This window comes from Styela clava, chromosome 3 (assembly GCF_964204865.1).
Source record: "Styela clava chromosome 3, kaStyClav1.hap1.2, whole genome shotgun sequence".
In the NCBI taxonomy this organism is placed as follows: domain Eukaryota; kingdom Metazoa; phylum Chordata; class Ascidiacea; order Stolidobranchia; family Styelidae; genus Styela; species Styela clava.
Genome location: NC_135252.1, coordinates 4,799,891 through 4,827,099, shown reverse-complemented (window position 1 = coordinate 4,827,099; position 27,209 = coordinate 4,799,891). Strand labels below are relative to the sequence as shown.

Sequence of the window (27,209 nt, the reverse complement as noted above, 5' to 3'; positions counted from 1 at the left end):
GGGATTCACATTTTTTAGTTCCACTTGTTCAACCAAATCGTCATTTTTGTGCGAACGAACGAATTTCCGCAGAAAAGCATGTTTTGATTCGCACAACCAGGTAGGCATTGAATGACCACTGGGAGAGCGGTGTTGGAAGTTGAAAAATAGTTCATGTGGAGTTGCATTGACTGCTGTGCAAAGCAAAGATCGGAGCGATTGAAGAGCTTTCGGTAACACATATTCCCAATGTGTGATAGGCAGATTATATGTACGCAAGCATAAACGCACGGCTTTCCATATGATTCCATTGAATCGTTCAACTTGGGAGTTTCCAATTGGGTGATAAGGCGAGGATTGACTGGTGGCTACACCACGTTTCAGCAGAAAATCCCTTAGTTCCGCAGACATAAAAGATTTTCCTCTATCAGAGTGTATATAACCAGGTAGTCCGCACAGAGCAAATAATTTTTCAAGGCAGCTTATTACTGAAGCGGAAGAAAGATTGGTGCATTGAAATACAAATGGAAATCTAGAATATTCATCGACAATGGTTAGCATGTATACGTTCTTTGTCCGCGATGGCAAAGGTCCCTTGAAGTCCATACTCAGTCTTTCAAATGGCCGTGTGGCCTTGATTAATGTGCCATACGGTGGGGAATAAAATTTCGGTTTAAGTTCCGCACATACGCGGCATAATTTACAAGTTCTTTTAACGTCATCAGTCGAGAAAGGCAAATTTTTCGATTTGACGAAATGTAGAAGTCTTGTGACGCCCGGGTGACATAAACCTTCGTGTATTTCTTGCAATGACGTGGGAAAAACTGATGCGCATGTAGAACGTGTTAAAGCATCAGGTGCGGCATTTTGTTTTCCAGGTCGATATCTAACGTCGTAACTGAAAGAGGCTAGTTCCAGCCTCCAGGACTGAATTTTATTATTCTTTATTTTGGATCGACGACGGTTATCTAGCATGAAAGAAACCGATCGCTGGTCGGTCACGATAGTGAATGGACGTCTTGCCAGAAAATGGGCCCACTTTCGCACAGCTTCAATGATTGCCGTTGCCTCCTTTTCTACAGCAGGATAAAACCTCTCGCTCTTCTGTAGAACACGCGACCAAAATGCCACTGGTCGCCCTCCTTGATTCAGTGTGGCTGAAATTGCAATTTCCGATGCGTCGCATTCTACAACAAATGGAACATGCTCATCAATTGAGCTCAAAGTGGCATTTCCGATTTCTCTTTTTAGTGATTCGAAGTCTTGTACTGTAGCGCAATCTAAAGGAAATGTTTTCGCTTGGCGGAGTCGTCGCATTTTGTCTGAAAAGTTTACAATCCATTTCGAATAATACGCAAAAAGTCCAATTATTCTTTGCAGAGCGCGACTATTTGTTGGAGGTAGGAGTTCTCTCAATGGAGCTAGGCGTTCGGGATCTGGAGCTACTGAATTATTACCCACTGTATATCCCAAAATGTTAATTTTTCGTACACTTGATACTGTTTTTGCATCATTTAATGTTAAATTGTTTTTCTTAACAGTATCGAGAAATTTCTTCACATTATAGTCATGCTCCTCTTTTGTATGTCCAGCTATAGTTACATTGTCGAGGTATGGAAATGTATCTTTCAGATTGCCTTTTTCCACAATTTCATCCATTATCCGCTGAAAAGCTGGTACTCCATTGGTCACTCCAAATGGAATACGATTGAATTCCCAGAGTTTACCATCGCCTTCAAACGCAGTGAAAATTTTATCTTGCTGGCATATTGGAATCTGATGATACGCGGATTTCAGATCGTAGGTGGAAAACCAGGAATATCCAGCAAGTTCGTTAACCATATCATCAATTCGCGGCAATGGATAGGCGTCTAGCTCTGTATAAATGTTTATCGTTTGTGAATAGTCTATGCACAATCGTCGTTTTGAGGTCAATGGATCCTTCACAACTAAAGGCTGTGCTCTCCACGGCGAAGAACTTGGCCTGATAATTCCTTCGTTGTACATTCTCGAAACTTCTTTAGCGATGAATTCTTTGTCTAACGCGCCAAAACGGCGAGATTTGACAGCTATCGGATGACAATTTTTCATGAGATTAGAAAATAACGAAGCCGGGGTGTAGTTTGCAGCAGCTAAACCACATACTTTTGATTCATATTGAACTAGAAGTTCAGGACGAGAGCCGTTAAAAGGGAAAATGACTCTTTCATGTTGTCTTTGAAAGTCCTGACCGAGCAATAAATCACAACAAAGACCTCGAAATACTTTAAGAGGCACTTTGGTATATGAACGACTACCAATTATCATATCAGTTAAACAGGATCCAATAGTCGTTCCTTGCAGATGCTGGACAGCCATCACTACATTTTCCCGTGAAGGCAAAATTTTCAAACGTAGCATTCTCGCAGTCTTTTCGTTTATAAAAGAGAGAGAGCTTCCGGTATCTATCAACGCAGTTGTATTGCGACCAGCTATGACAACTGGAAGTGTTGCCGGCAGTAAACAACGTGGTGCTGATTGCAAATCGTGGACTGATGGATTTACTGACGCCGTTATAGATGAAGAGGCTTCAGATTTATTCATCTTTGATCGGCAAACTTTGGCAAAGTGGCCTTTTTTATCGCATTTGTAGCAATTGGCATTGCGTGCGGGACAATTTTGACGATTGTGGTAATTATATCCACAGAATATACATTTTCGCCCTGTTATACGGCCAGTTACTATACCTTCATTGTCGAAAGAGGTTTCGGAAGTGGCCAATGCCGAAGGTTGCAATTCGTCGATTCGAGATGCTTCATATGCTGACGAATTACGTTGCGCCAGATCAAGTGATGAAGCTTGTGAAAACGCTAATTCAAGAGTCAAGTCCTTGTTTTCCAAAAGACGTTGTCGGATGTTATTTGACAAAATACCATTGATAAAAGAATCACGTATAAGTTCGTCGCGGTACTGCGCGGCAGAAACATCTTTAAAATTACAATCTTTACTTAGATTACGCAGAGTTTGTAAAAATTCGTCGATGGATTGACCAGTTTGTTGCTTTGCCGTAACTAGCAGATGTCGTGCAAATATTTCATTCGGCGTCTTGACATATAAGTTATGTAGCACTTCCATAGCTTTACTATAAGCGTCCACATCTTCAATATATTCATAAACATTGTGAGATACTGAGTTGATTAGCCTCTTGAGTTTATTCACAGACTGGCCCTCTTGTACACTCATCTCTAATTCTTCAATGTAGTTCTCAAATGTTTTTCGCCAGTGCTTCCATTCCTTTGCCGCGCTTGGAGAATTCAGATTTAGGTCAAGTCTCACTGGTTTCATCGATGCATCCATATTTAAGATTTTAGTTTCTTAAATTGTTATGACAGTTTATTTATTACAACCAAAATTATGGCTTTAAGAAACTAAAAACGCATCTTAACCTAAATACAAGAACATGCAACATAATTACATTGAGTCACTAAGTATAGCCAAACTTAATCGGACTACCGTCTAATACTCGTAACGGCACGTAACTAATGCAGTAAGGCAAATGCAGTCCGTTGTCGCTTGACGATAATCAGTGATCACAACACAAAGAACGATAATGTAATAATGACGGAATATAAACAAAGTGTAGCACACTGCAACAGGAATAACTGAACTTAATTCTCATAACAGTTTTTCGATTGGATGCTTGGTTTTGAGTGTCTGAGGGAGTGCCTCTGGTCTCCGGTGGGTGATCGGGGATGTTTGTTTGTTGTTTTGTGACTGTGGGATGGGGATTTGTTGAATGTTTTTATGCTAGACAGTGGGCTGATATTATTGTTTCAGTACAGGAGGGCCATTGCAGTTCATTTAGTGTTGTTTTATCATGGAATTAGCTATGATCAGTACTGTTCAAATGTTATGCACATATAGAATTGTTTATCGTCTTTTAAAATGCCTGTCATAAGTTAATTTTCAGCGTGTTTTTCAAATTATAAGTAACTTCTTTAGTGTTTTTATGGTGTATTTCGTTTTCTTACATTTCACTGCCTGGTATTGTTGTTTTTGTTGTGTGCTTTCCGTTTCTTCGGAGTGTTTGGTTGTATTAACCGTTTCATTGGAGGATAATTAATAAATAGAATAAAATAGCATGACCTGGAGTGAATATTGAGAGGGAACTTGACGTCAGATCATATTGGAAGATATTCTGAACTTGGATAATTATTTCATAGACTGTCGGTACGCTACAACAGTATGAAAATATCAATGAAACGCAATCAAACAACTGCAAACTGGCACACGCGCCTAATCACACTATTCTAATGGGGATAAATATAACAAATGTACGGGGCGGCGCCGCCTGTGAACATGTATTTTTTATATTCTGTAAAGTAAGCTATTGCTGTTAGATCTCCAGTGCCGGTAGTGTCTATTTCTTTATTGCTGACACGTTTGCATCTTTTCGTTTGTCAACGTCGCAAACGTCTCATTTGATGTGTTTCTCTATTATCTGTAGACCGAGCCGAGAAGGTTTCTGTCTACTGCAATTTGCGTGTTTACATCGTTATTATATCGCTCGCGTTAGGGCCGAAATTGTAAATGTGCACAGCTAGTTTGCTGTTGCAATGCGTTACTTCTATGGCGATTTAGCATTAGAAAAAGCTGTATCATATTAAATATAGTGGGCTAATTATGGTTTCCTTTGTATCATGCTTATTTAACTTGCTAATAGTTTAAAATTTGCTGCATTGAACTCTGGATTGTTGAACTGCATTTTGTGAATCTGTCCTGCGTTTTGATTGTTTTGTGAAATATTCTTGGTGAGTTTTCTGTATTTCATTGCATTTGGCTTGTTATGTAGTAGTCCTATTTGGATGAAATACTGTTGGTATTATATTTATTGCCACAATTAATGCTGTAGGGTTAAGTACTGTTACTGTGGTGCTTATTTGTTCATGTTTATTTCAGTGTTCTGCAGTTACATAAAAGATTCGATATATTGTTGACCTTGGCTAAAAACAGTCGGTAAGCGATATAATTTGATTGCATGTTAGTTATTTATGCGGCAAATTTATAGTGTATTTTCTTTTCTTTAGAAAACCTCTCTCTATCTATATCTCATCTCTATCTGTATTTGTCATCTGTTTCCGTAATCTATTTGGCTCCATCTGACATCTCGATTATATATTTTGTGCTGAGCAAGTGCTTGATAATTTCACGACACATTAGGCTACAATTCTCCTGTGTTTAAAGTTGCGTATTGTGGGCTTGTGGACTTCAGTTTGCTTATCTCAGTTATAAGACGGGATAATTTGGAGAGGATTGTCTGGACCATTGCTGTATTGGGATAGGCTAGACTCTAAGAGCGTTTAGACTGAAAAATATTGGCGCACGGTTCAGCGCCCTTCGTCTTTGCGTAGCAAGCAGGGTGCATAAGGTCACACCCCGTCAAGCTTCTACAATAGACCTTATTCATTAAAAACCCATCCTACGCGCAAAAAGAAAAGTGATGTAAAAAAAACAATTTCAACATTAGCTCTTATGGGGAATGTGATCATCAGAGCAGAAATTTGCATTTTTTAAAATTTTCTAGATATCTTTCATTGTATACGCGAGCAGTTTTGAGAATAGAATATTTTTTACATCTTTTTTGATATTTTTATCATGATAAACATGGTCAAGATTTTTGATAATCGTTCATTGAAATTTTAATGAGCGCGGTGTTTCCGATGACGTCATTCTCACTAGACCATGAGATTCTGCCAACGCGCCGTGCTCTGTGGGATATGCGCTCCAACTGCTTGGGATGACAGAATACTGGAATACCGGTACCGGGACCACAACTGGCGTTCAACGAAAGACCTATTTTGGTTTTTATTGGATGATATATATTTCATGAATTTCATGTAACTATGTACATTTCTGGTACACCTTTCAAAATCCAATGGCCTAACTCAGTTCATATGTTGACATCATGTACCTACCTATCACAAAATTGGTGATGTTCAGGGCTGGATTTAGACCATGAGAACCCCCTTCATATTTTTGAGCTCAGAATTTCTCTCTAAACAACATCACATGTCATTGCTTAAAATTTTAAAATATGAGTGAATTAAACTTTTCATTCTCTCCATTCATGGGTGCGAATTTTTAATTAAAAGGATAAAAAATTACTTGAGGTAGTCAGTTTTGCTTTCAATTTCTTTGATCAAACAACCGCTACAGCCATACTTTAACATAGAAACTTCCAGCAGAATGCGCATAATAATAATTTCCCTTATTATGATGCAAACGACGCAATAATGGCTGTTTACAATGTGGTTGAAACCAGTTGTGTACAGAATTTTCTATTCTGAAAAGCCTAATTTATATATATATACTTTTCGTAGGGTTTAAACTTGTCAAGTTTTCAAAAGATTTACAAACTTCGAAACCGAATTTCGAGGCTTTAGGTTTCAGCCTGCCTAGCCTATTGGTAAATCCAGCCCTGGTGATGGTCCCTACAGCAAATTTCTGACCCTAATCACTCAGCAGATTGAAATAAATGGTTTTCAGCATTTATTAGCAAAGATAGGTATTTTAATTAAACATATAGTTCAACTTAAAGCCTGTATAATGATATTATAAATATATGTCCCATTATTACTGCATTGTGAGAAAGCTTTCCACACTATCAAGTCTAAGGTTTTAGCGTCTTCCAATGTCTCAGATGGAAACTTCAGTCTTCATGTCGCATATTCTTTTCATTAATGCCATTAGCATTTGAAGCTTGACTGATTCCAATGTACCTTTTCCATTGTTGTTCAATGTAATATCCTAAACGTGACTTCAAATTTTTTTCTCACGTCAATCATCACATGTTTGAATACCCGGGCTGACTTGTACTGATTTGTTATTAATTTAAATTTTTTTTTTATAAATTACCTGCCGTACTTGCTAAGTGTCCACTAAGTGAAAATCTACAAAAAAAGCAGTGGTTTAATAATGGACTACATTTTTAACCGAATCCGAAAATATTCCGTAACTTAGTCGACCCTTCCTCCAAGGAGTTTTTGTTAGATTGTTCAAACATCTTAATTAACTGTTAATCTTGATAGCGAACATGGAGGGACAAGGGACCGAAGTTACCCTAGCAGACATCTCTCTCGTTTTTGAACGCGCCGATCACTGTTGCCAGAACTCAGATTTCAATTGAGCGATGCGAGAGTTTACAAAAAATGCATCGATGCAAAATCAGCTGATGCTTTATGCGTTGCCAGATCTCTCGTTTTTGAACGCGCCGATCACTGTTGCCAGAACTCTGATTTCAATTGAGCGATGCGAGAGTTTACGAAAAAGGCATCGATGCAAAATCATGCGTTGCCAGATTAATCATAAAAACTGTGAATAATTGCCAAAAAGTCACAGTTCTCCCCAAAATATAAGTGTCTCACAAATATATCCGCTTAGTATAAGAAAGATAAGTATAAGTGCTTATAAAGGGAAGTAAACACAACGAGTTTGACAAAGATTGGATAGGTGGAAGAGATACTTATTATCGTTTAAACCGGTCCCAGTCGTCAATTTTTGATAAAATTGGTAAAAAGACCTATTTTGTCCCCAAAAAGATGCGTCTTACAATCATGAACCTTTCCATTTATACATAAACAGCAGTAGTACATTTAATAAAGTGTTTATACAACGAGTTTCAAAAAGTTTGTATGGGGGAAGATATTTTTATTCTCGTTTAAACATGACCCGCTTGACAATTTATGATAGAAATGGCAAAAAGACCTCTTTGCTCCAAAAAATGAGTGTCTTGCAATTACGGTCCCCACATTTACAAGAGACCAGTATTAGTACATATAATAAAGTGTTAATACAGCAAGTTTGAAAAAGTTTGTATGGGGGGAGGATATTTTTATAATCGCTTAAACATGGCCCCATAGTCAATTTTTGATAGAAATGGCAAAAAGACCTATTTTGCCCCCAAAAATGAGTGTCTTGCAATTACGGGCCTCTCATTTACACAAGACCAGTAGTAGTACATATAATAAAGTGTTAATACAGCGAGTTTGAAAAAGTTTGTATGGGGGGAAAATATTTTTATATTGGCTTAAACATGGCCCGATAATCACTTTTTGATAGAAATGGCAAAAAGACCTATTTTGCCCCGAAAAATGAGTGTCTTGCAGGTATGGGCCCCTCATTTACACAAGACCAGCAGTAGTACATATAATAAAGTGTTAATACAGCGAGTTTGAAAAAGTTTGTATGGGGGGAAGATATTTTGATAATCGCTTAAACATGGCCCGTTAGTCAATTTATGATAGAAATGGCAAAAAGACCTCTTTTGCTCCAAAAAATGAGTGTCTTGCAATTACGGTCCCCACATTTACAAAAGACCAGTAGTAGTACATAAAATAAGGTGTTAATACAGCGAGTTTGAAAAAGTTTGTATGGGGGGAAGATATTTTTATAATCGCTTAAAAAAGGCCCAATTAATGATGGAAATAGTAAAAAGCTCTTTTTTGCTTCAAAAAATGAGTGTCTTGCAATTACGGGCCCCACATTTACACAAGACCAGCTGTAGTACATATAATAAAGTGTTTATACAGCGAGTTTGAAAAATGTTGTATGGGGGGAAGATATTTTAGTAAAAAGATCTTTTTTGCTTCAAAAAATTACGGGCCCCACATTTACACAAGACCAGCAGTAGTACGTATAATAAAGTGTTTATACAGCGAGTTTTAAAGGTTTGTATGGGGGGAAGATATTTTTATAATCGCTTAAACATGGCCCACTAGTCAATTTATGATAGAAATAGCAAAATGACATAGTTCGCCCCTAAAAAAAATGTCTTATAATCAGGGTCCCCCATTTACACTTGGGGTAGAAGACACACTTATTGCATTGGATAATTAGTGGTCTTAGTAGTAAGCCACCACACCACGTCAAGGTGCCAACTATCGTGGTGGTTTTCATCTCAAAACTGGCGACGATCGATAGAGAGAGAAAACCCTTAACTTTGGCATATACTGCAAAAGGTAAAATAGACTGATCATTTGTGTGTCCATGAAGCCGATGGATCTGAAAAATAATTGGAGTTAGGCAAATGGTGAATATATAACGAAAAAATTTAGCATCGATTGCACTTCTCGCAATGCCATTCAATTTTGCAATCTTCCAGTGCCTCAGTTGGCACAGGAGTATTGCAACATTCCGGGTGGTACCATTCCAAACATGAAGTGCATTCTATCATAGTCTGATTTTGTATGTAGGGCAGTCGGCAGTTACAAAATATCTGAATATCCATAAATTTCGTATTGGTTTTATTGTGGTTTCGGTCGATATTAAAATTTGGTGACAATCGTTTAGAACTTATGCCATCATAAATCTTTTTTCGCAGATTTATCTCATGGAAAACTATATCCTCTGGTCTAATTCTTTCGCATAAAGCTATGCAAAAACTTATTGCAAATGGTCCGCATGATGCACCTAACGTTTGTTGCTGGACGGGAGGAAATTCAATCTGTAGTTTGTTTGTTCCTAATGTTGGCCGCATGAGAAGCGAAATAGCATATTTGTCATTTTCTGTGTATTTCAAGTACGAACTATCATAGATTTGAATGGTATTCTGATTGAAAGAAAATATGTTTGACGCAGCTACCCAGTGATTATCATGCACGAACAAAATTTGAATAAATTTTTTGAAAGGAGCGTAGACCTTTGGGCCAGATATTGTGGTATAAAGTGTCGTGCTTTGAAGGCCGTCAGCATTCGGGTACTGCGATGACAAAATTAGCGATGCGGTATTTATAATGTCCGATGTGAACCAATTCCTTCGGAAATTGGTATTGGAGCTCAATATTTCAAAGTCAACGATGGACATATGTACCAAGTTTCGAAAATCAATTTTGGGTGATCTAAATCGCAATGCCATTGACTGAGAAGACCGCTAACATATTATTTCCGTTTCCAATACATCATTATCAAGCAATTCTATTGGGCAAGAAGCTTTCAGAGGTCTAGACGGTGGCTGTAAATATATACCTTTCGATTTATCATTACCCATATTTCTACATCTTTTACCCCATTTCTCAATTTCTTGGTCAATTTGGTCTCTGTTATCGACTTTCCTTTTTTTGGGACGAGCAATCAAATTATCCTGATATTCCCTAATTAGGGAATCATGAAGTTGATCATACACTACAGCGATCTCGTCAAGACGTTTAAACCGCCTGTTGTTGAAACGAGTACGCTTTAGCTCCTGTTGACTTTTCTCCATGATTCCCTGTGTTCGATTATCTTTTGCTAAGTTCTGTTTGTTAGAGACCGATGATTTTGCGTAAAATTGCTTATACTTTTCATAGCCTATTGTTGTACCAAACCTGCCTAAATCACCTACTAGCAAAGTGCCCCATAGACAAATTTTGGGTACATGAAACGTTTTAAATTTAGTCATTACTTCCGGACAATAAAAAGAGTTAGAACCACAAAAAACCGCGTCAGTAGCAATTTTTGTAGCTCTAGCAATATCCAGATATAGTAATTCGGTAAAAGGATTACTCTCACTCCAGTCTGCATCTGGTAAAAGTTCACCCGATGCTTCATGATCGAAAGCACATTCGGGTGGAGGTGGAATATTTTGTTTTTCGATACGCTTTTTCAAGTACGACCAGCTATTATCAACAAGATTCGAATTCAGGGATATCAATAATATTGTCAAATGATAAATAATTTTACAAAATTTTTAATTTCCTCGCAGCAAACAAGCAACCCAAATATATGCATGAATTCCCGCTTTACTTTTGGAACCCTACACGCCAATTGCTCAAAATATTTCATGGTATGGCTGGTGCATAGGTGAAGAAAGGGTCGGGAAAGCATATCCAAATTTGCACTGCCTTGAATGACCGAATAACAGCGTGATATGTAGGCCTCTAAACTTTCGCGCATGTTTACCTGAATTATCGACTTAATGAGGGCCATACTACCATCACATATAAAAACTTTTGCGGGAAATCGTTTGGTCAATTTGGAAACATCAGAACGGAATTGTGACAAAAAGTTCGAAATATTTGCAATGTTGTGCCGATTCGTAACAAACGTTGCAACAGCAAATGGGGATTTGTCCTTTTGGGGATGGCGAGTAACTATTTCGTAAATGTAATATGGGCTTTGGGCACCAGAAGGCAGTACCCCACCAGTAGCGTAAATATAAATTATGTCAATTTGAGCATTTTGGATGAATATTCTTACAGACTGTTCCGACCACAACATAATACCTGGAGGAACTCGTGAAATTTGCTGCAAGGTTCCACGAATTAATTTATTGTTGCATTTTCTGGCCTGAAATTTTCTCAAACAGTCAAGCGAATTCCATTGATCATCGAAATCTGGGACATTTACCAATCTAGCCTCATATCGCGCCTTATTTAACACCGCCTGTGACGGAGCATCGTCCCTATTACCAGAATGAAAAACATCGGAGGAGAGGGCACCCGCCTCCCGCCGTTTACCCTTAAGTTGGATTGATTTAATACCAACGTGATACCTATTTCCCGTATACCTAACATGGAACATGCGAGGGTCCTCTCTAAGGTTATTACAGATATTTTACGACTGCAGCCCGAGAAGCCACAATGTCCACTGCAAGCGAAAACGCGTTCAGAAAAGTCTCCCGAATTTACAGTATGCCATCTAAATGCATACGAACAGTATGGGTCACTTTTTTTAATAGCATTTCTAATGACATCGACCCAGTCCGGATTTTTTATTCGCCCCCCAATAACGCATTTAAAAAGGTTACTCCAAATTTTTTCATCCATTCGAAACTTAGCTTTACTTTGCGGATTTCCGCATTCCATCACGACAGACGCTTGCACTGGACCTGGAGGTTGATCAGTTTTGTTCGAATTGAAAAATATATTTAAATTTTGACTAACCTCTTTTAAATCTTCCTCGCTGGTTATTGCGTTAGATAATTTACATGCCCTGCTGCGGTCAGTCGGTGTGTTACTTTTTAAAATCAAATTTTTACGCTTAGATTGTTTTGGTGAATCGCCAAATTGTTTACGTTCTTTTTCGTAAATTTCACTGTCTTTTTCGTTTTCCAAATGAGAGTATAAATTGGGCAAATTGTCATCCGACATGGTGTCGCTGAATGCCGGTACTTCAGGATGGTCGAAAATATCAATTGTTCCGTCAGTAGACGGAAGCGTTTCTACTGCCTCTGAGGGTTGAACCGAAAATACTAAACTTTGACTTTTACTTTTTGCTGCATTTTTGTTCCAAAATTTTTTTAATTTTCGGATGGCATTTTTCAAAGCACTTTTTGCAAACTTCTTTTTCCAAATTACATTTGCTAATCTGACCCAGTCGTTGCCACAATCTGGATTGAATGAACCCAGTCCGTCAATTCCCGAAATAAATGACTTAATCGAAATTTCAGAGCAACAGAACACACCTCCCGACTGCTTGCATGCTAAGAGTGAGTATTCAAGACGACTAAAATCTGTAATGGCCTGACTTGGCCGATTAAAATTAAGACATTCAATATTTGTTGGTTTATCACTATGCAATGATACTTTGTCAGAAATAGATTTGGAAAGAACAGTGCAAATCGGGTAACTAGGCAGGGCAGAAGTCGGAAACTCTGTATTTTGTCGAAAAGATCGACGGCGAAAAGATGACATTGCAATGTTCTGTGAAGAGTTAGCGTCGGTACGAGTTGCATGTGACACACTATTGTGAGACTGCACAGGTACCAAGACTTTATGTGGCACACTGTCTTCAAGCCCACGCGAAGGCACATCACCATTGCATGGAGTCAAAGTATGTGCGGGCAAAGAAACAGGAGACAATGATCTCGCAATCGTGTCTGTAGCACGCCCTTTTAGTCCACGAAGAAGCACATCAGCATAAGATGGACTTAAATTAAAGTATGTGCGGGTGGAGGCGAAGGATTAGCAGTAAGGCAAAGGCTCTGGAGAATGGGAATAGAAACAGACGACAATGATCTCGCAATCGTGTCTGTAGCACGCCCTTTTAGTCCACGCAGGAGCACATCAGCATAAGATGGACTAAAAGTCAGTGCGGATGGGGGAGAAGGATTAGAAAGAAGGCAAGAACTCCGAAGGATGGGAATAGAAACAGGCGACAATGGTCTGGCAATTGTGGCTGTAGCACGTCCTTTTAGTCCACGCAGAAGCACATCAGCATAAGATGGACTAAAAGTCAGTGCGGATGGGGGAGAAGGATTAGAAAGAAGGCAAGAACTCCGAAGGATGGGAATAGAAACAGGCGACAATGGTCTGGCAATTGTGGCTGTAGCACGTCCTTTTAGTCCACGCAGAAGCACATCAGTATAAGATGGACTAAAAGACTGTGCGGATGGGGGTGAAGTCTTTAGAGATGTAAGGCAAGAACTCTGAAGGATAGAGGTGGGGGGAAGGGACATCCGATAGAGACCTGACAACTGTATCTGGTGCACGCGCTTTACGTCCATGCGAAAGCACATCAGCATAAGATGGTTCCATTACATTTGAACACACGTACATTTGAACCCACGACAATTGCACCTGCATGCCATTGCACCTATGGAAATTTTTTCGGTTTTACGGACATTTGTACTCATACTAACCTAACCCATGGGTTTTAGCACCCGCATATTGATTGAACCCGCGGATATACACATGGGTTCAAATGTACATGGGTTCAAATGTACGGTCACCGCATAAGATGGACGATGAGCGATGAGAGCTATAAAAGTATGAAAATTGTTCTTACGGTTATATGTACGGTTAATATATGTACTATTACTGGTATTTTGTAGATGTGGGGCCCATAATTGCAAGACACTCATTTTTTGGGGCAAAATAGGTCTTTTTGCCATTTCTATCAAAAATTGATTATCGGGCCATGTTTGGGCCATTATAAAAATATTTTCCCCCCATACAAACTTTTTCAAACTCGCTTTATTAACACTTTATTATATGTACTACTACTGGTCTTGTGTAAATGAGGGGCCCGTGATTGCAAGACACTCATTTTTTGGGGAAAACTTGGTCTTTTTGCCATTTTTTATCAAAAATTGACTATCGGCCATGTTTAAGCGATTATAAAAATATCTTCCCCCCATACAAACTTCTTCAAACTCGCTTTATCAACACTTTATTATATGTACTACTACTGGTCTATTGTAAATGTGGGGCCCATAACTGCAAGACACTCATTTTTTGGGGCAAAAGAGGTCTTTTTGCCATTTTTCTCATAAATTGACTATCGGGCCATGTTTATGCGATAATAAAAATATCTTCTCCCCATACAAACTTTTTCAAACTCGCTGTATAAACACTTTGGTATATGTACTACTTCTGGTTCTGTGTAAATGTGGGGCCCATAACTGCAAGACACTCATTTTTGGGGGCAAAATAGGTCTTTTTGCCATTTCAAAAATTGATTATCGGGTTATGTTTGGGCCATTATAAAAATATTTTTCCCCCATACAAACTTTTTCAAACTCGCTGTAATAACACTTTATCATATGTACTACTACTGGTCTTGTGTAAATGAGGGGCCCGTAATTTCAAGACACTCATTATTTGGGGAAAACTAGGTCTTTTTGCAATTTTTTATCAAAAATTGACTATCGGGCCATGTTTTAAGCGATTATAAAAATATCTTCCCCCATACAAACTTTTTCAAACTCGCTGTATTAACACTATATTATATGTACTACTGCTGGTCTTGTGTAAATGAGGGGCCCATAACTGCAAGACACTCATTTTTTGGGGCAAAATAGGTCTTTTTGCCATTTCTATCAAAAAGTGATTATCGGGCCATGTTTAAGCCATTATAAAAATATTTTCCCCCCATACAAACTTTTTCAAACTCGCTTTATTAACACTTTATTATATGTACTACTACTGGTCTTGTGTAAATGAAGGGCCCGTTATTGCAAGACACTCATTTTTGGGGGCAAAATAGGTCTTTTTGCCATTTCTATCAAAAATTGACTATGGGGCCATGTTTAAGCGATTATAAAAATATCTTCCCCCCATACAAACTTTTTCAAACTCGCTGTATTAACACTTTATTATATGTACTACTACTGGTCTTTTGTGAATGTGGGGACCGTAATTGCAAGACACTCATTTTTTGGAGCAAAAGAGGTCTTTTTGCCATTTCTATCATAAATTGACAAGCGGGTCATGTTTAAACGAGAATAAAAATATCTTCCCCCATACAAACTTTTTGAAACTCGTTGTATAAACACTTTATAAAATGTACCACTGCTGTTTATTTATAAATGGAGAGGGCAATGACTGCAAGACACCTCTTTTTGGGGGTAAAATAGGTCTTTTTACCAATTTTATTAAAAATTGACGACTGGGACAGGTTTAAACGATAATGGGTATCTCTTCCACCTATACAATCTTTGTTAAACGCGTTGTGTTTACTTCCTATTATAAGCACTTATACTTATCTTTCTTATACTAAGCGGATTTATTTGTGAGACGCTTATATTTTGGGGAGAACTGTGATTTTTTGGCAATTATTCACAGTTTTTATGATTAATCTGGCAACGCATAAAGCATCGGATGATTTTGCATCGATGCCATTTCCGTAAACTCTCGCATCGCTCAATTGAAATCTGAGTTCTGGCAACGGTGATCGGCGCGTTCAAAAACGAGAGAGATGTCTGCTGAGAGATGTCTGCTAGGGTAACTTTGGTGGGCAGGGGGAGCTGACTGTGATGGTCGTATCGATCCCCAGTCTAAACCGAATAACTGTGTGTTTTGAATATAGGCCTATTTTTTATTGATTCAATGCTTGTATTCTGGTTGACGAAATAAATCTCTCTCTCGTATTCAGTCATGTTTTATTAACCTAGTTAGGAGACCGGTATTGTACCGTTATAGGTTGGAGATATTCATCTTTTTTGTATACCGGTACCGTACAACTTATCCTGCCTATTGGCAGGCTGGCCAACATTTTTGTTCGTAGGCCTATTTCAGTATTTACTAAATAATTTAGTTTTCACCTCTTGCAGCCTTGGTACGGTACCGGTAGTTTAAATACCACGTAAGCATGCCTTCAGTAAATGATTGCTAGCTGTACAAGTATAAATACCTAAAACCATTAAACAAACATGATAGAAATGGTATGGGTTATAGATTGTCAATGGTAAACGCTTCCAGTACCGGTACCGACACCGTACCCAAAGCGACATTAGCGCCGCATTTGCAGCGCATATCCCATTCCCACAGAGCACGGGGCGTTGGCAGAATCTCATGGTCTAGTGAGAATGACGTCATCGGAAACACCGCGCTCATTAAAATTTTAATGAACGATTATCAAAAATCTTGATCATGTTTATCATGATAAAAATATCAAAAAAGATGTAAAAAATATTCTATCCTCAAGACTGCTCACGTATACAATGAAAGATATCTAGAAAATTACAAAAAATGCAAATTTCTGCTCTGGTGATCACAATCCCCATAAGAGCTAATGTTAAAATTGTTTTTTTTACATCACTTTTCTTTTTGCGCGTAGGATGGGTTTTTAATGAATAAAGTCTATTGGCGCTACCAGGGTTTACTACACTGGTTCAGCATGCCGAATTTTTGTTGTTGATACCTTCGCATATTGGATAGGTTATTCATTTGGTATCTATAAGGATTTAGCTGTTGCCAAGATTCTGCCTGCTGGGTCTTCAAAATAGGAGTCACACAAAAGCAGGTCGAATTCAATCTTAGGACTGGTGATGATTTTATATAAAACGCACTTCCGTGGTGTCATTTCTATGCAAACATCTTACTTTTTTGTAATGTTTGTTTCGAATAGTATAACAACCAACCTGGAGGTTAAATAAGGTATCAGAATTAATTTGAGCGTCATTGTAACAGATGCATTGAAACTATAAATATTTAATACCGGCGTATTGCAACTTGTTGATAATTTGAAATCACTTTATTGATTTATCGATCTTATGGAACAATTCACATAACTTACTGTCGAGGCTCAGTGTTGAACGTGGGTCAAATATTTCACAGTGGGATGGGTGCACCACATTACCCGATGCCCAAAAAAGATTGTCATAAACACTGAACATTATATTTAGGGGAAATATTGCTTCATCGATCAGAACAATATCAAGCACGTGAGCCTGCCTAGTTTTCATAAATAAAATTGTTGTCTTTTGTTTTTTTGTTTTGGAAAAGGGAATATTTTAGACTTCTACAACTCAAAAAAAGCATTTTATTCCATTTTCCGCGATAGATAATTATATTATGAAAATTCAACAATTTTATAAGAAAGAACTATATGTTACGAAATTGGATGCAGACCATAACTAAAAGTAAACTCACTGAACATACTTCCTTTATCATTTGAAAATGATACTAATCATACAGTGAATCATACATGGCGGGGTAAATAAGATGACTCAGTAACTATGATATTGCCAATAAAGTCTTTTAGATACATAAGATAAAATAAATGAATAACTAAGAGGAAATGATTTGGAACTTGTATAATATAAAAATACGTTTAAGATACAGTGTTCAAAATTAATTTAAAGGATTTATCAACATTTTTACAACTTTATGGGACTACCATATAATTTCTCAGTAGAGTTTGAATCTTTACTTTCACAGTTTATCACACTCCCATTCGATTGTTTCCATCAGCGCTAGTGGATGTAGAAGATGGACCAAAGCTATTAGAAACTATCGTAGATGGTTTGATGGCATCGAAACATCTGCATAATTTTTTCAAAAACCTTTTCGTATGTCTTCGCATTTTTGATGAACTGACGTTGTAAAAAATCGGGTTCATACATTCCGAAAATCTCAGACAAAAATATTCCGTCAGTCCGAACCAGTAATCAGCGACGGGATTGGAAGATGTCAGAGACCAGATTTCATAAGCTGAAAAATGGAACTTGTTTAAATAAATGCTTTCAGGAAAACACCCACAAATCAATAAACTAGAATATCAGTCGGAGACCGAAGACTTATCGATCGAGAGTTAGGTGATCCCCCATTCATTTATTCTGACTCTATAGTGACACCGCGTGTCCCATCACTGATTAATTAATAACTCGCTAGATATACGACATAATTCATCCAAAATCAATAGGTTTCTGTTCCGAGCTATGATGATTGCACGTGCGGAGTTGAGGGCAAATTCAACCTCGCTTTTGTGAGATATCGCGTGCATCTAACAGACAGACAGACAAATACCTATCAACATACTTACTGATCTTAAGATCGATAAGTAATGAAAATCGAAATTGGATTGCATTGACTAGAACAAGTTCTGGTGCTCTCGTAGTGTGCGTACCAGGTTAGGGTTAAGGCTTAATTTTTTTTGCGATTTCCTTTATTTCAGTTATATTACGAGTTCGGGGACTGTCTGTGTTACCCTCTGCCAATAGGTTTCAGTCCAATTACACAACTCCATGTAAAGTAGGCGAACAAAATTAGTTACCTACATATTGATACATACACTTCTGGAGCACCCAATTCTTCTTTATTACTTTCAAATAAACTTCTATCCAATTTTAGTTACTTACTGACGTAAGGAATGTATCCAAACATAAACGAAGCAACAATTAGTACAAGTTGCAAGACAGCCTGTTTCTCCTTTCGTAATCTTCTTTTCATCGCATGGTCATTCGTAACCACTGAAGAAACTGAGTGAGAATGCACCGCTCTTGCTATTAGTATTGATATTATGATAACTCCGGCCATCGGTACCAGTAAGAACATTGTGTATCCAATGTACGTATATAACGTGTAATGCTTTTCCCTGTGTACAAAATAATTTGATATAGTTTTTTAAATTTTTGCCTCATTGTGTCTCATTTAGTTTATTCTGTAAAATTCCTTTGTTATTTCTTTCAAATATTCAGTAATAAAAGATTCGAAAAACTGTAATAAAGAAGTGTCAGAACGGTATGGAGATTTCGTGCCCAAGCGTTACTGAGCTTTTCGCTCGTATTATTGGGCAAGATATAATCAGAAACTTCCTACCTACCAAGTCAATTCCAACGTACATGCTGGCCATTTCGCATTTGTGGCTTCACTGAATCGATCTCGTTCAACGCCAGGTTCTGCTCCAAAGAATATCCAGAATGGGATGAATCCACATGTGAAGGCAATAAACCAAATAGTTGCAATCCAAATCTAAAATAAAATTTGTTGTGTATCAAATTATTGAAGACAATGGTCATTTGTGTATTGCAAAAATATCTGTCCGGAAAATTCTTCGCATGAAAAATTGTTGTATTTTGCTCTAAAACAAGTATTTATGATAAAAACAGTTAGGTTTATAGGATTAGTGTTAGATTATGCTGTTAGATAACTAATCTTGTTTAAATAAAAAGGTACTTCAAAACCTAACTGTTTTTATCACAAATATATACTTGTTTTACAACAAAATGCTCTTGCGGCGATTTTTCATGCGGCAATTTTTTCTGCGCGGCGAGGTTTCCTTTTTTTCTGAATCTTTTCTGAACCGCAAAAATGTATTGCGTACCAACATTTCATGTTGCAAGTTGTTCTTGTTGTTATTGTACATATGTAATATTCACGTTTATGTATGACATCTTTTGCGTATTCTATTTATTTACTATAAAAATGTCAGACTATCCCCAACAATATAAGATTTTGAGAAAAATGTATTTTTTAGACGAGAGGCTTGGCAACTATATTTTCAAAAGTGTATAAATGTGCATCTAAAAAAGCTCAAATTCACTTGTGAATAATACTTGATAATAATACCATAGTCGTAGTTTCATTATTGTTTGATTCTGAATTCATTTAATATATCTACAGGTGAGACAAATTGTCAACGTGTGTGGCAACGGCACATCATACAGCAGCAGACTATGTGTTGCTCCTCACATCAGCAATATTTACAAAAGAAGCATCGCACAGCATTGCTAGAAATTGATGATCATATCATATTAATGAATTGAACTCACGTGTCCCATTCTCATACTAATTCTTCCAAATGTCGCTGCATGTTTGATTGAAATATATCTCAGGATAGCAAAGTTTAAGATGTGCAACGAGGTAGAAAATGACGTCAAAATATCGACAGACCAGTACAGCTATGAAAACATAAGTACCCGATTACTAAGATGTAAGCACAGAAAACATATGTTTTAAAAATATATTCGCAAACGAATTGCACTTTTAATTTCATGGCGAAAGACCATTCTACTGAAATCTGATTTATAATGTGAGGCATATTGATTCAAACAGGATGTAACCATTTATTTATTATCTATATGTATGGCATCAGAGTTTAAAAACGAGATAATCTCATGTAATCAAACTATTTAGTGCTTCTTTATATATTTAACAATATCGTAAAGCCCTGAGACATTGTATTTTGACTGGTAATTGGAGTTATTGTAATTGTATTATAAATTATATTCTTGGGATTTTTTTTTAGAACTTTGTTAGAACTTGGCTCATCGCTCACATTTTCAAGATATACATATTACAAAAAAAAATAATTGTTTCTGTATTATCATCTCACACTTTTATTTAAAAATAATATGATCGGTTAAAAGATAACTTCCCATAATTTACCTGACTTGTTACTTGTAAGGACGATGTATCCTTTTTTTATTCTGTGCTTTTACATCCTCGGGTCATATTCAAATTTCGGAAACATGATATATTTAAGTTTTACCAAAGTTTGTGATCAGTGATATAATTCAAATTAACAAAAAATGCATGCATCTGAACACTGAAGTCCGGGAGAAATGTTTTGTGGTATATATAATATAGCATAAACGTTATCATAGAAACGTCCATATAAAGTTTATATTATAAACGATGGCTTACCTTGCAAAAGAAATTAGGAAGATTCCAAACATCGAACCCCAATGTTCTTCGATACCAAAATAACGGACTGATCGTCGCAGACAACAAATCAGAAACGCAGAGGGAAACAATGAAGGACATGAAAATATTCCTAAAAAAATGAAGAAGTGAATATGTTACATCCACAGCAATTCAGTACGTTTGTGTTACCAACTTTCGAAACCGAATTAAGCAAGTTCTCCCTGACCTAAATCGAAGTATTTAATCTCCAACCGTGCATGGTATAAAGTATAGATCTTTCGTTTGCTCAAAGGCAAATCCGAAAGTCACCACCCACCGCGAAATGCAAAACGTTATAAATATTTATCCGGATATTGTCACGGTCTCTGCAGATAGACTATACAGTACAATATCAGTCAATCCAGTATGAATAACACCAACGTGTGATTTACGACAAATTATTCAGGACTAAACAATGTTCACGAGCTTATTCAAGCAAGCATCATGCATTTCAAAGTTGATTCGGTTGAAACAGTTTTATTGAAGTTTTTAATTGGAACGAATATTCATACACCACACGATTGTTTTCTATTCACGTCACTCGTGGATCGATTTTGATTTATAGCATCACTAGGGCTGGGCTTTCCGAATCGAATAGTAAATTATTCGAATCGATTCAGACGAAATTTTCAAATCGCCGCCATCTTGTTTTTTACTTGGACGCCAAAGGTCGATGTGAACTTCTCAATTTTTTTACTGAAGCCATATTTTTATAATGCAATTCTGACGACATATGACTCTTTTCTTTCTAGTAGTTATTGATGAAACATGTTTGTTATTGTTTGTGAACGTTCAGCGAACCGTCTGAGTGATGAATTCTATGTTTTCAGTAATTTATGTACACGGAGGACCCATCACAGTAAAAAGTCACATAGATTGAATATCTTCCAAGTATTCGAGATTCGATTAGAAAAAGATATTCGATTCGAATCTGAAATCATCAGATATTCGAAAACGCCCAGCCCTAAGCATCACACACAAAACCAGCTCATTCTACCAAAACCACTAGGTCACCAAAAGCTAGGAAGCCAATGAGACGTACTAAGGTGAGATATTACAATAGGCTATGTTGCGTTACTCGGAAATTAGAAATTAAGGAAAACCCATGATCCAGGGCTCTAGGCCACAATAACGTCCCAAGGTGATGGGTACCACAATGGGCTTTCTTGCGTTACTTGAAAATTAGAAAATTGGGGAAACCCATGATCTAGGACAGGTCACAAGAACGTACCGAGGTGAGATATCAAACTGTTGAACTAAAGCTCATATTTTTGGAGTTTTCTATGCATCGTGCTATCCGTCCAAGTCTAGCGATTAGACGTAAATTTCATAGAATCACGTCTATATGACTGTTGTTCTAAATTGAACTTGGTGTGCTGCCGTCTGACATCGGGTTGAGTATTTAATTTTTTATAACCCCAAATTGTATTTGGTGACCGAATTGAAGACAAACTTCATGATTACAGGCAGATTATCCAAAGCAAACTCCAAAAGCAAAAGATCTCACTGAAGTTGAGGTGTTCTTCGTATCACTGCTATGGTCAAACTGTTCAAAGTCAATCCAATAGTAACGAACGTAAATATGATGATACCGGCCAATATAACAGCTTCGTCGCCAAATGGCTTTTGATAAACTCTGAAAAATAATGTCAAACTTTATTAGATACCGATAATAACAAATAAACTATGCAAGAATATGAGAACTGCAACTAATATATATATATTTTTGCAGCTGTCAAGGCAATTGCGTCACTACGTCAACTCAAATGCCCTTCCCGCCTTATTTGGCATAATCGTGATTTAACAATCATCTCCATTATCACGCAAGATGATTTATATTAGTTCAATGAGTAATACACGGAAACTGAGACTCTGGTTTCAAGAAACCAAACAGTTGTATTTATATCTACAGTATTTAATTATTATTAACATAATACAATTTAGTGTAAATAAACTTGAGGTATATTGCTTCGCATTATTCTAATTCCGAGTTGGGAATAAGCATTTATCATCTCCGTGGAGATCTAACGATCCGACAGCAACATGTTATACCAGGCCAACGCAAAATTGTTTGTCTTGGCCATACTTATAACAGTGAAATATCTCCAAAAATATCATTCAACCGAATGCGTGCACATATTGAATAACGAAATTTTTCAAATTGAAATTATATTTTCACGTTTTTGGGCGAGAAATGATTTTTGATGGTTAATTTATGTTGCGCAAATAACGTTCGTTAACGAGCATAGACTGTAAAAGTTTCATAATCGCTCCCTTAATGCCACAAATTAACATCTTTTTCAATTTTATCACCCTTTGAATCTAAACCGACTTAACTTAAATAATAACATGTTTTCATATGTATTTGTTCCTCTCCCTTTCCCGTGTAAAGGGAAAATACAAAAAAAATATAGGGTTTTAAACTATAAAATTATTGTCTGATTTTTGACATTGCATTATTTTTTACCATATATGAAAATCTCACACGTCTACTTACAGCAGACTGTTTTTAAAACATATTGCCTTTTTGACAGTTTCTATATCATCGATAATTAAATTGCAGTAATATCAGTTGAATGTTTCAGTAAATCTCCAACAGAGTCTGATATTATACAGTACCATGTGCAGGATATATATATCGTTATGGTTGTGACTGACATCTCTTGGAAATGCCTTCATATCTTACCTTATTTTATAATAGGTCTACGGCGATGTATTCCATTTCAAGCTTTACATGATGCCGCTCACGTTCGAACGCATTTTTATATTAGAACAAACTTACAAAACGGTTCATATTATTTGGTGGGTATATTTTATACAAGTATGTCAAATTAATTAGGCATACGATATTTCATGATATTCTGAGTAAAGTAGCCATTTGTAACTTATGTAACATTCATCAAAGATACTCAATCAAATGTACTATCTATAGTACCAGTGGTTCTCAAACGGTGGTGCGCGCCCCTCAAGGTGAGCGTAGACAATTTTTGGTGCTCCCGTAGTGTGTGTACCAGGTTAGGGTTAGGCCATAATTTTATTCCGATTTTTCTTATTTTAGTTTTATTACGAGTTCGGGGACTGTCTGTGTTAGCCAAGTCAATATACCCACCCCCTGCCCATAGGTTTCAGTCCATTCATACTTTTGCCTTACTATCTGGCATTTGTAGTTTATTGTCAGCTAGTTATTTTTGAGGTGGCTCTCGAGACTTGACAAATTCTGAAAGGGGCCGCGGCTTAAAAAGTTTGAGAACCACTGAACTATACCGCTCATGAAAAGTACTATATAAATGAATATTAAGGTTTTGTAATGATTCCGTTTTTTGATAAACGCTTAATTCATTGGAATATGGAATATTTGTGTTATAATTTCAAATTGTCATTCGGTGAATATAATAGTTTGACTTACTGTGCAGTCGTGTTCCTAATTTCCACAATATCGGTGGTTGAATCACTGAAATTCATCTTCAATTCTTTACATAAGAAGCTTTATGTTTGAAAATAGTTTTCAAGCTTTTCAACAATATGATCGAGGACAGTGATGAAGATAGATATAAAATTTGACAAATGTTTCGTTAACGTAACATGAAAATATTACTAAGGCCTACAATTGTCCTATTAAACAAAAAGTAAGAAAGTTTAAAAACTGATTTCCAACTTGACAGCTTGCTTTTCGTATACCACCTACAACAAATCAAATCAGTTTTGTGGATTTAGTTTCGGTTAAATTAAATTTATGAAGACTAATTTCAGTGGTAATGACTGAATCTCACGAAACAGGTCTTAGTGGGTTACCATCTACACCACATCAAAATCAGTAACCATTATTACAAAAATAGATGCTAAGTAGATCAAATGAGTCTGAAAATGAGAGAATTTGATATATCAGGCCATAAGTACAGCTTATGGGCCAAATTCATGAGCGGAAACGCTTGAACGACTGGAATGGAAAATCGGGATGCAAAACATCCGGCTCATATTAGATATACTATGAATCAAGTTGGAATGAACAAATTAGTATCACAGTATGGTATTTCAAACAGCTATTGTTTTGCAATGAGATAAAACACTGAATTCGTGGAATACAACGCGACATAACACGTGATTCAAATTTCAGACGATTTTCAATTATTCTAATCGGAGCGAGCTTGGTGTCAAAAGTTGACTTTAACAGCCTTGTATATGATCTCCTAACATAAATCTTGAACATTCGGAACATAATGGGGTGAACACTTCCTGATATAGGCCAGCTCCAGCCAATATCCCTTTACATAAATTTATTTACATCACAAAAACACGTTCAATTGAAAGAAATATACGTTTCTTGTTTGATGTCGATAAAAATAAGATAACTTAGTAAACAGGCCAAGCGAAACCATATCGGTTGACAGTATGCAAATCAACCCGTTTTTGTGTATTCGAGCATCGTAGGAAAACATTTCAGAGATGTGACACCATATTTGATAATACCCACGCCCACAAGGTAGATAGGGCTTTGATTTATTTTCTAAGCATTTGGCGTTACCACATCATGATTTCGATAATAATGACTTAATCAGCATCCGCCAATGCCAAGTTTTTTTCATGTGTATCCCATACTTGAATATATAATGATTACACGAAGCACGATTACGAAATGAAACTACAGTTATTTCGCAGATATTTACATAATTATTCATTGCCAGCTTCTTGAACAAAAACATGGTGTCATAATAAGCCCACTCCTCATTATTAACAAATTTTATTTGATAAACAACAGCACTGAAAGGCGAGGAGATTACAAAAATTATTTCATTTTTTATTAAAGGGTTTTGAATTGCTTTGAGTGAGGTTATGAACAGGGTTATAAACCTATGGAAAGGACAAGATATGTTATAGTAGGCATATCAAATTGCTCACATACGGTGTGAATAATAGAACACGGAAACACAACACTTCCTCAGCGGCTATCGTTTGGCTCTTCAATATGGAGAATCCATGTTTCATTGAAAAGTATTGTAAAAAGGGCAATCAGAAAACAAATACTGACTTGGCAATTAGGGTCCAACGCAACAAAAGGGAAATGCATAGTTTACAACCACCTTTTAACCTTTTTAACCTTTTTTCATTGATTCAGCAAAAATAAGCATTGACAATCTTACTAGTTGTCTTGAATTATCAGATTGTACGGTTATATAATATTTATATATAGCATATTTTCTGTTAATACACTAATTAATTTTTTTACGAGTACCATTCGTGAAATAGTGTGCAATCTATTTTATTCAATGCGCCCTTCTCTCCCATAAACTTATTTTAATTCGTAGTTAATTTGAGTTAATCAATCTTTTACTGTGCAGAACTGGATGTTTAAAAATTAAGACGAAATAAGTTTTCAAATCAGAAATGCATCGAACGGCTCGCAGCTTTGAACGAACTAAATACTTCCACAACCACGCTACCGAGAATGCTTCTTCTACTATCTCACACAAGATTATATTTATTGTCATCTGAAGTTGCGTTTACGTTGTTGTTACAATATCCATGTGTGGGATGACTCACTGAATATGGCTTACTATTATTGTTGAGAAGAAAGACTGAATTTACTACGATTTCACCATAATTCAACTTGAAAGCATTATTACCCGATTATTTGCTCTCGAATCATTTTGCACCAATGACAAATGCGAGAATCAGATTTAAGTCTAAATTCAATTTGAAATGTATCGTAACAAATTTAATTTAGATCCTCTTCGGGATCTTATAATCTTACATTATTTTAATGAAATTTGGAATTGGAAATAGTAAATTCTTTCCAGTACTCACGAAGGCAAATCATGAATCCAATTAGAAATTTTTGAAAAACGGCCCATTGTTAGTCGCCAATCCAACACAAACTCTGTTGCTTATACAGATGGTGGATCCATCTACTACAGATACATCACTCTTTCGAATAATATTATGGGAAGGACATAAATAATACACATAAACAGCTGTCACGTTGGTGAAGCAATATTTTCAATATTTATTATAATAATTTGAAAAACAATTTTTTTTCCCAACCCACGAAGCAGTGATTATATGTCGCCGTGTTCGTGCTATATTTTCAACGCGTCGAGTTCATGGAGTTTGATTTGAAACTTCCGATTTCCTTGTTTCGTTTTACAACCATAGAAATATTGTCGTCAAAAACACATTAAGCATTATTGTCGGTGAATTTCGACAATCATGCTTGACGTAGGTCAGGGTGTGACGTGATGGTTTACAAAGTTTCGATTAATCTTCCACCAAATACTCATTAAAATGTAGACTATGCAATGTAATCGTATTAGTGAGATGACGGACGCATTTCACGTATGGGATAAATACAGGGGAAATATATATGATCATTCA

The 27,209-nt window shown here is 36.7% G+C and overlaps 1 protein-coding gene and 1 long non-coding RNA gene across 2 annotated transcripts; one reads left to right on the top strand and one right to left on the bottom strand.

Annotated features, from left to right (window-relative positions):
* Positions 1-4,621: 4,621 nt before the first annotated feature.
* Positions 4,622-5,266, top strand: LOC120342463 (uncharacterized). Its single transcript, XR_005569508.2, has 3 exons — positions 4,622-4,769; positions 4,918-4,974; positions 5,046-5,266. It is a non-coding gene; the product is annotated as an uncharacterized LOC120342463 (long non-coding RNA).
* An 11,089-nt stretch (positions 5,267-16,355) lies between these two features.
* On the bottom strand, positions 16,356-24,448 carry LOC120342462 (somatostatin receptor type 3-like). The gene is made up of 7 exons (XM_039411292.2): positions 24,247-24,448; positions 22,348-22,476; positions 20,802-20,931; positions 19,928-20,056; positions 18,979-19,127; positions 18,515-18,750; positions 16,356-17,867 (listed from the first exon to the last, which is right to left on the bottom strand). The coding sequence occupies exons 1-7, from the start codon at positions 24,300-24,302 to the stop codon at positions 17,599-17,601; spliced, it is 1,098 nt and encodes a 365-aa protein (XP_039267226.2). The 5' UTR covers positions 24,303-24,448; the 3' UTR covers positions 16,356-17,598.
* Between the last annotated feature and the right edge of the window lie 2,761 nt (positions 24,449-27,209).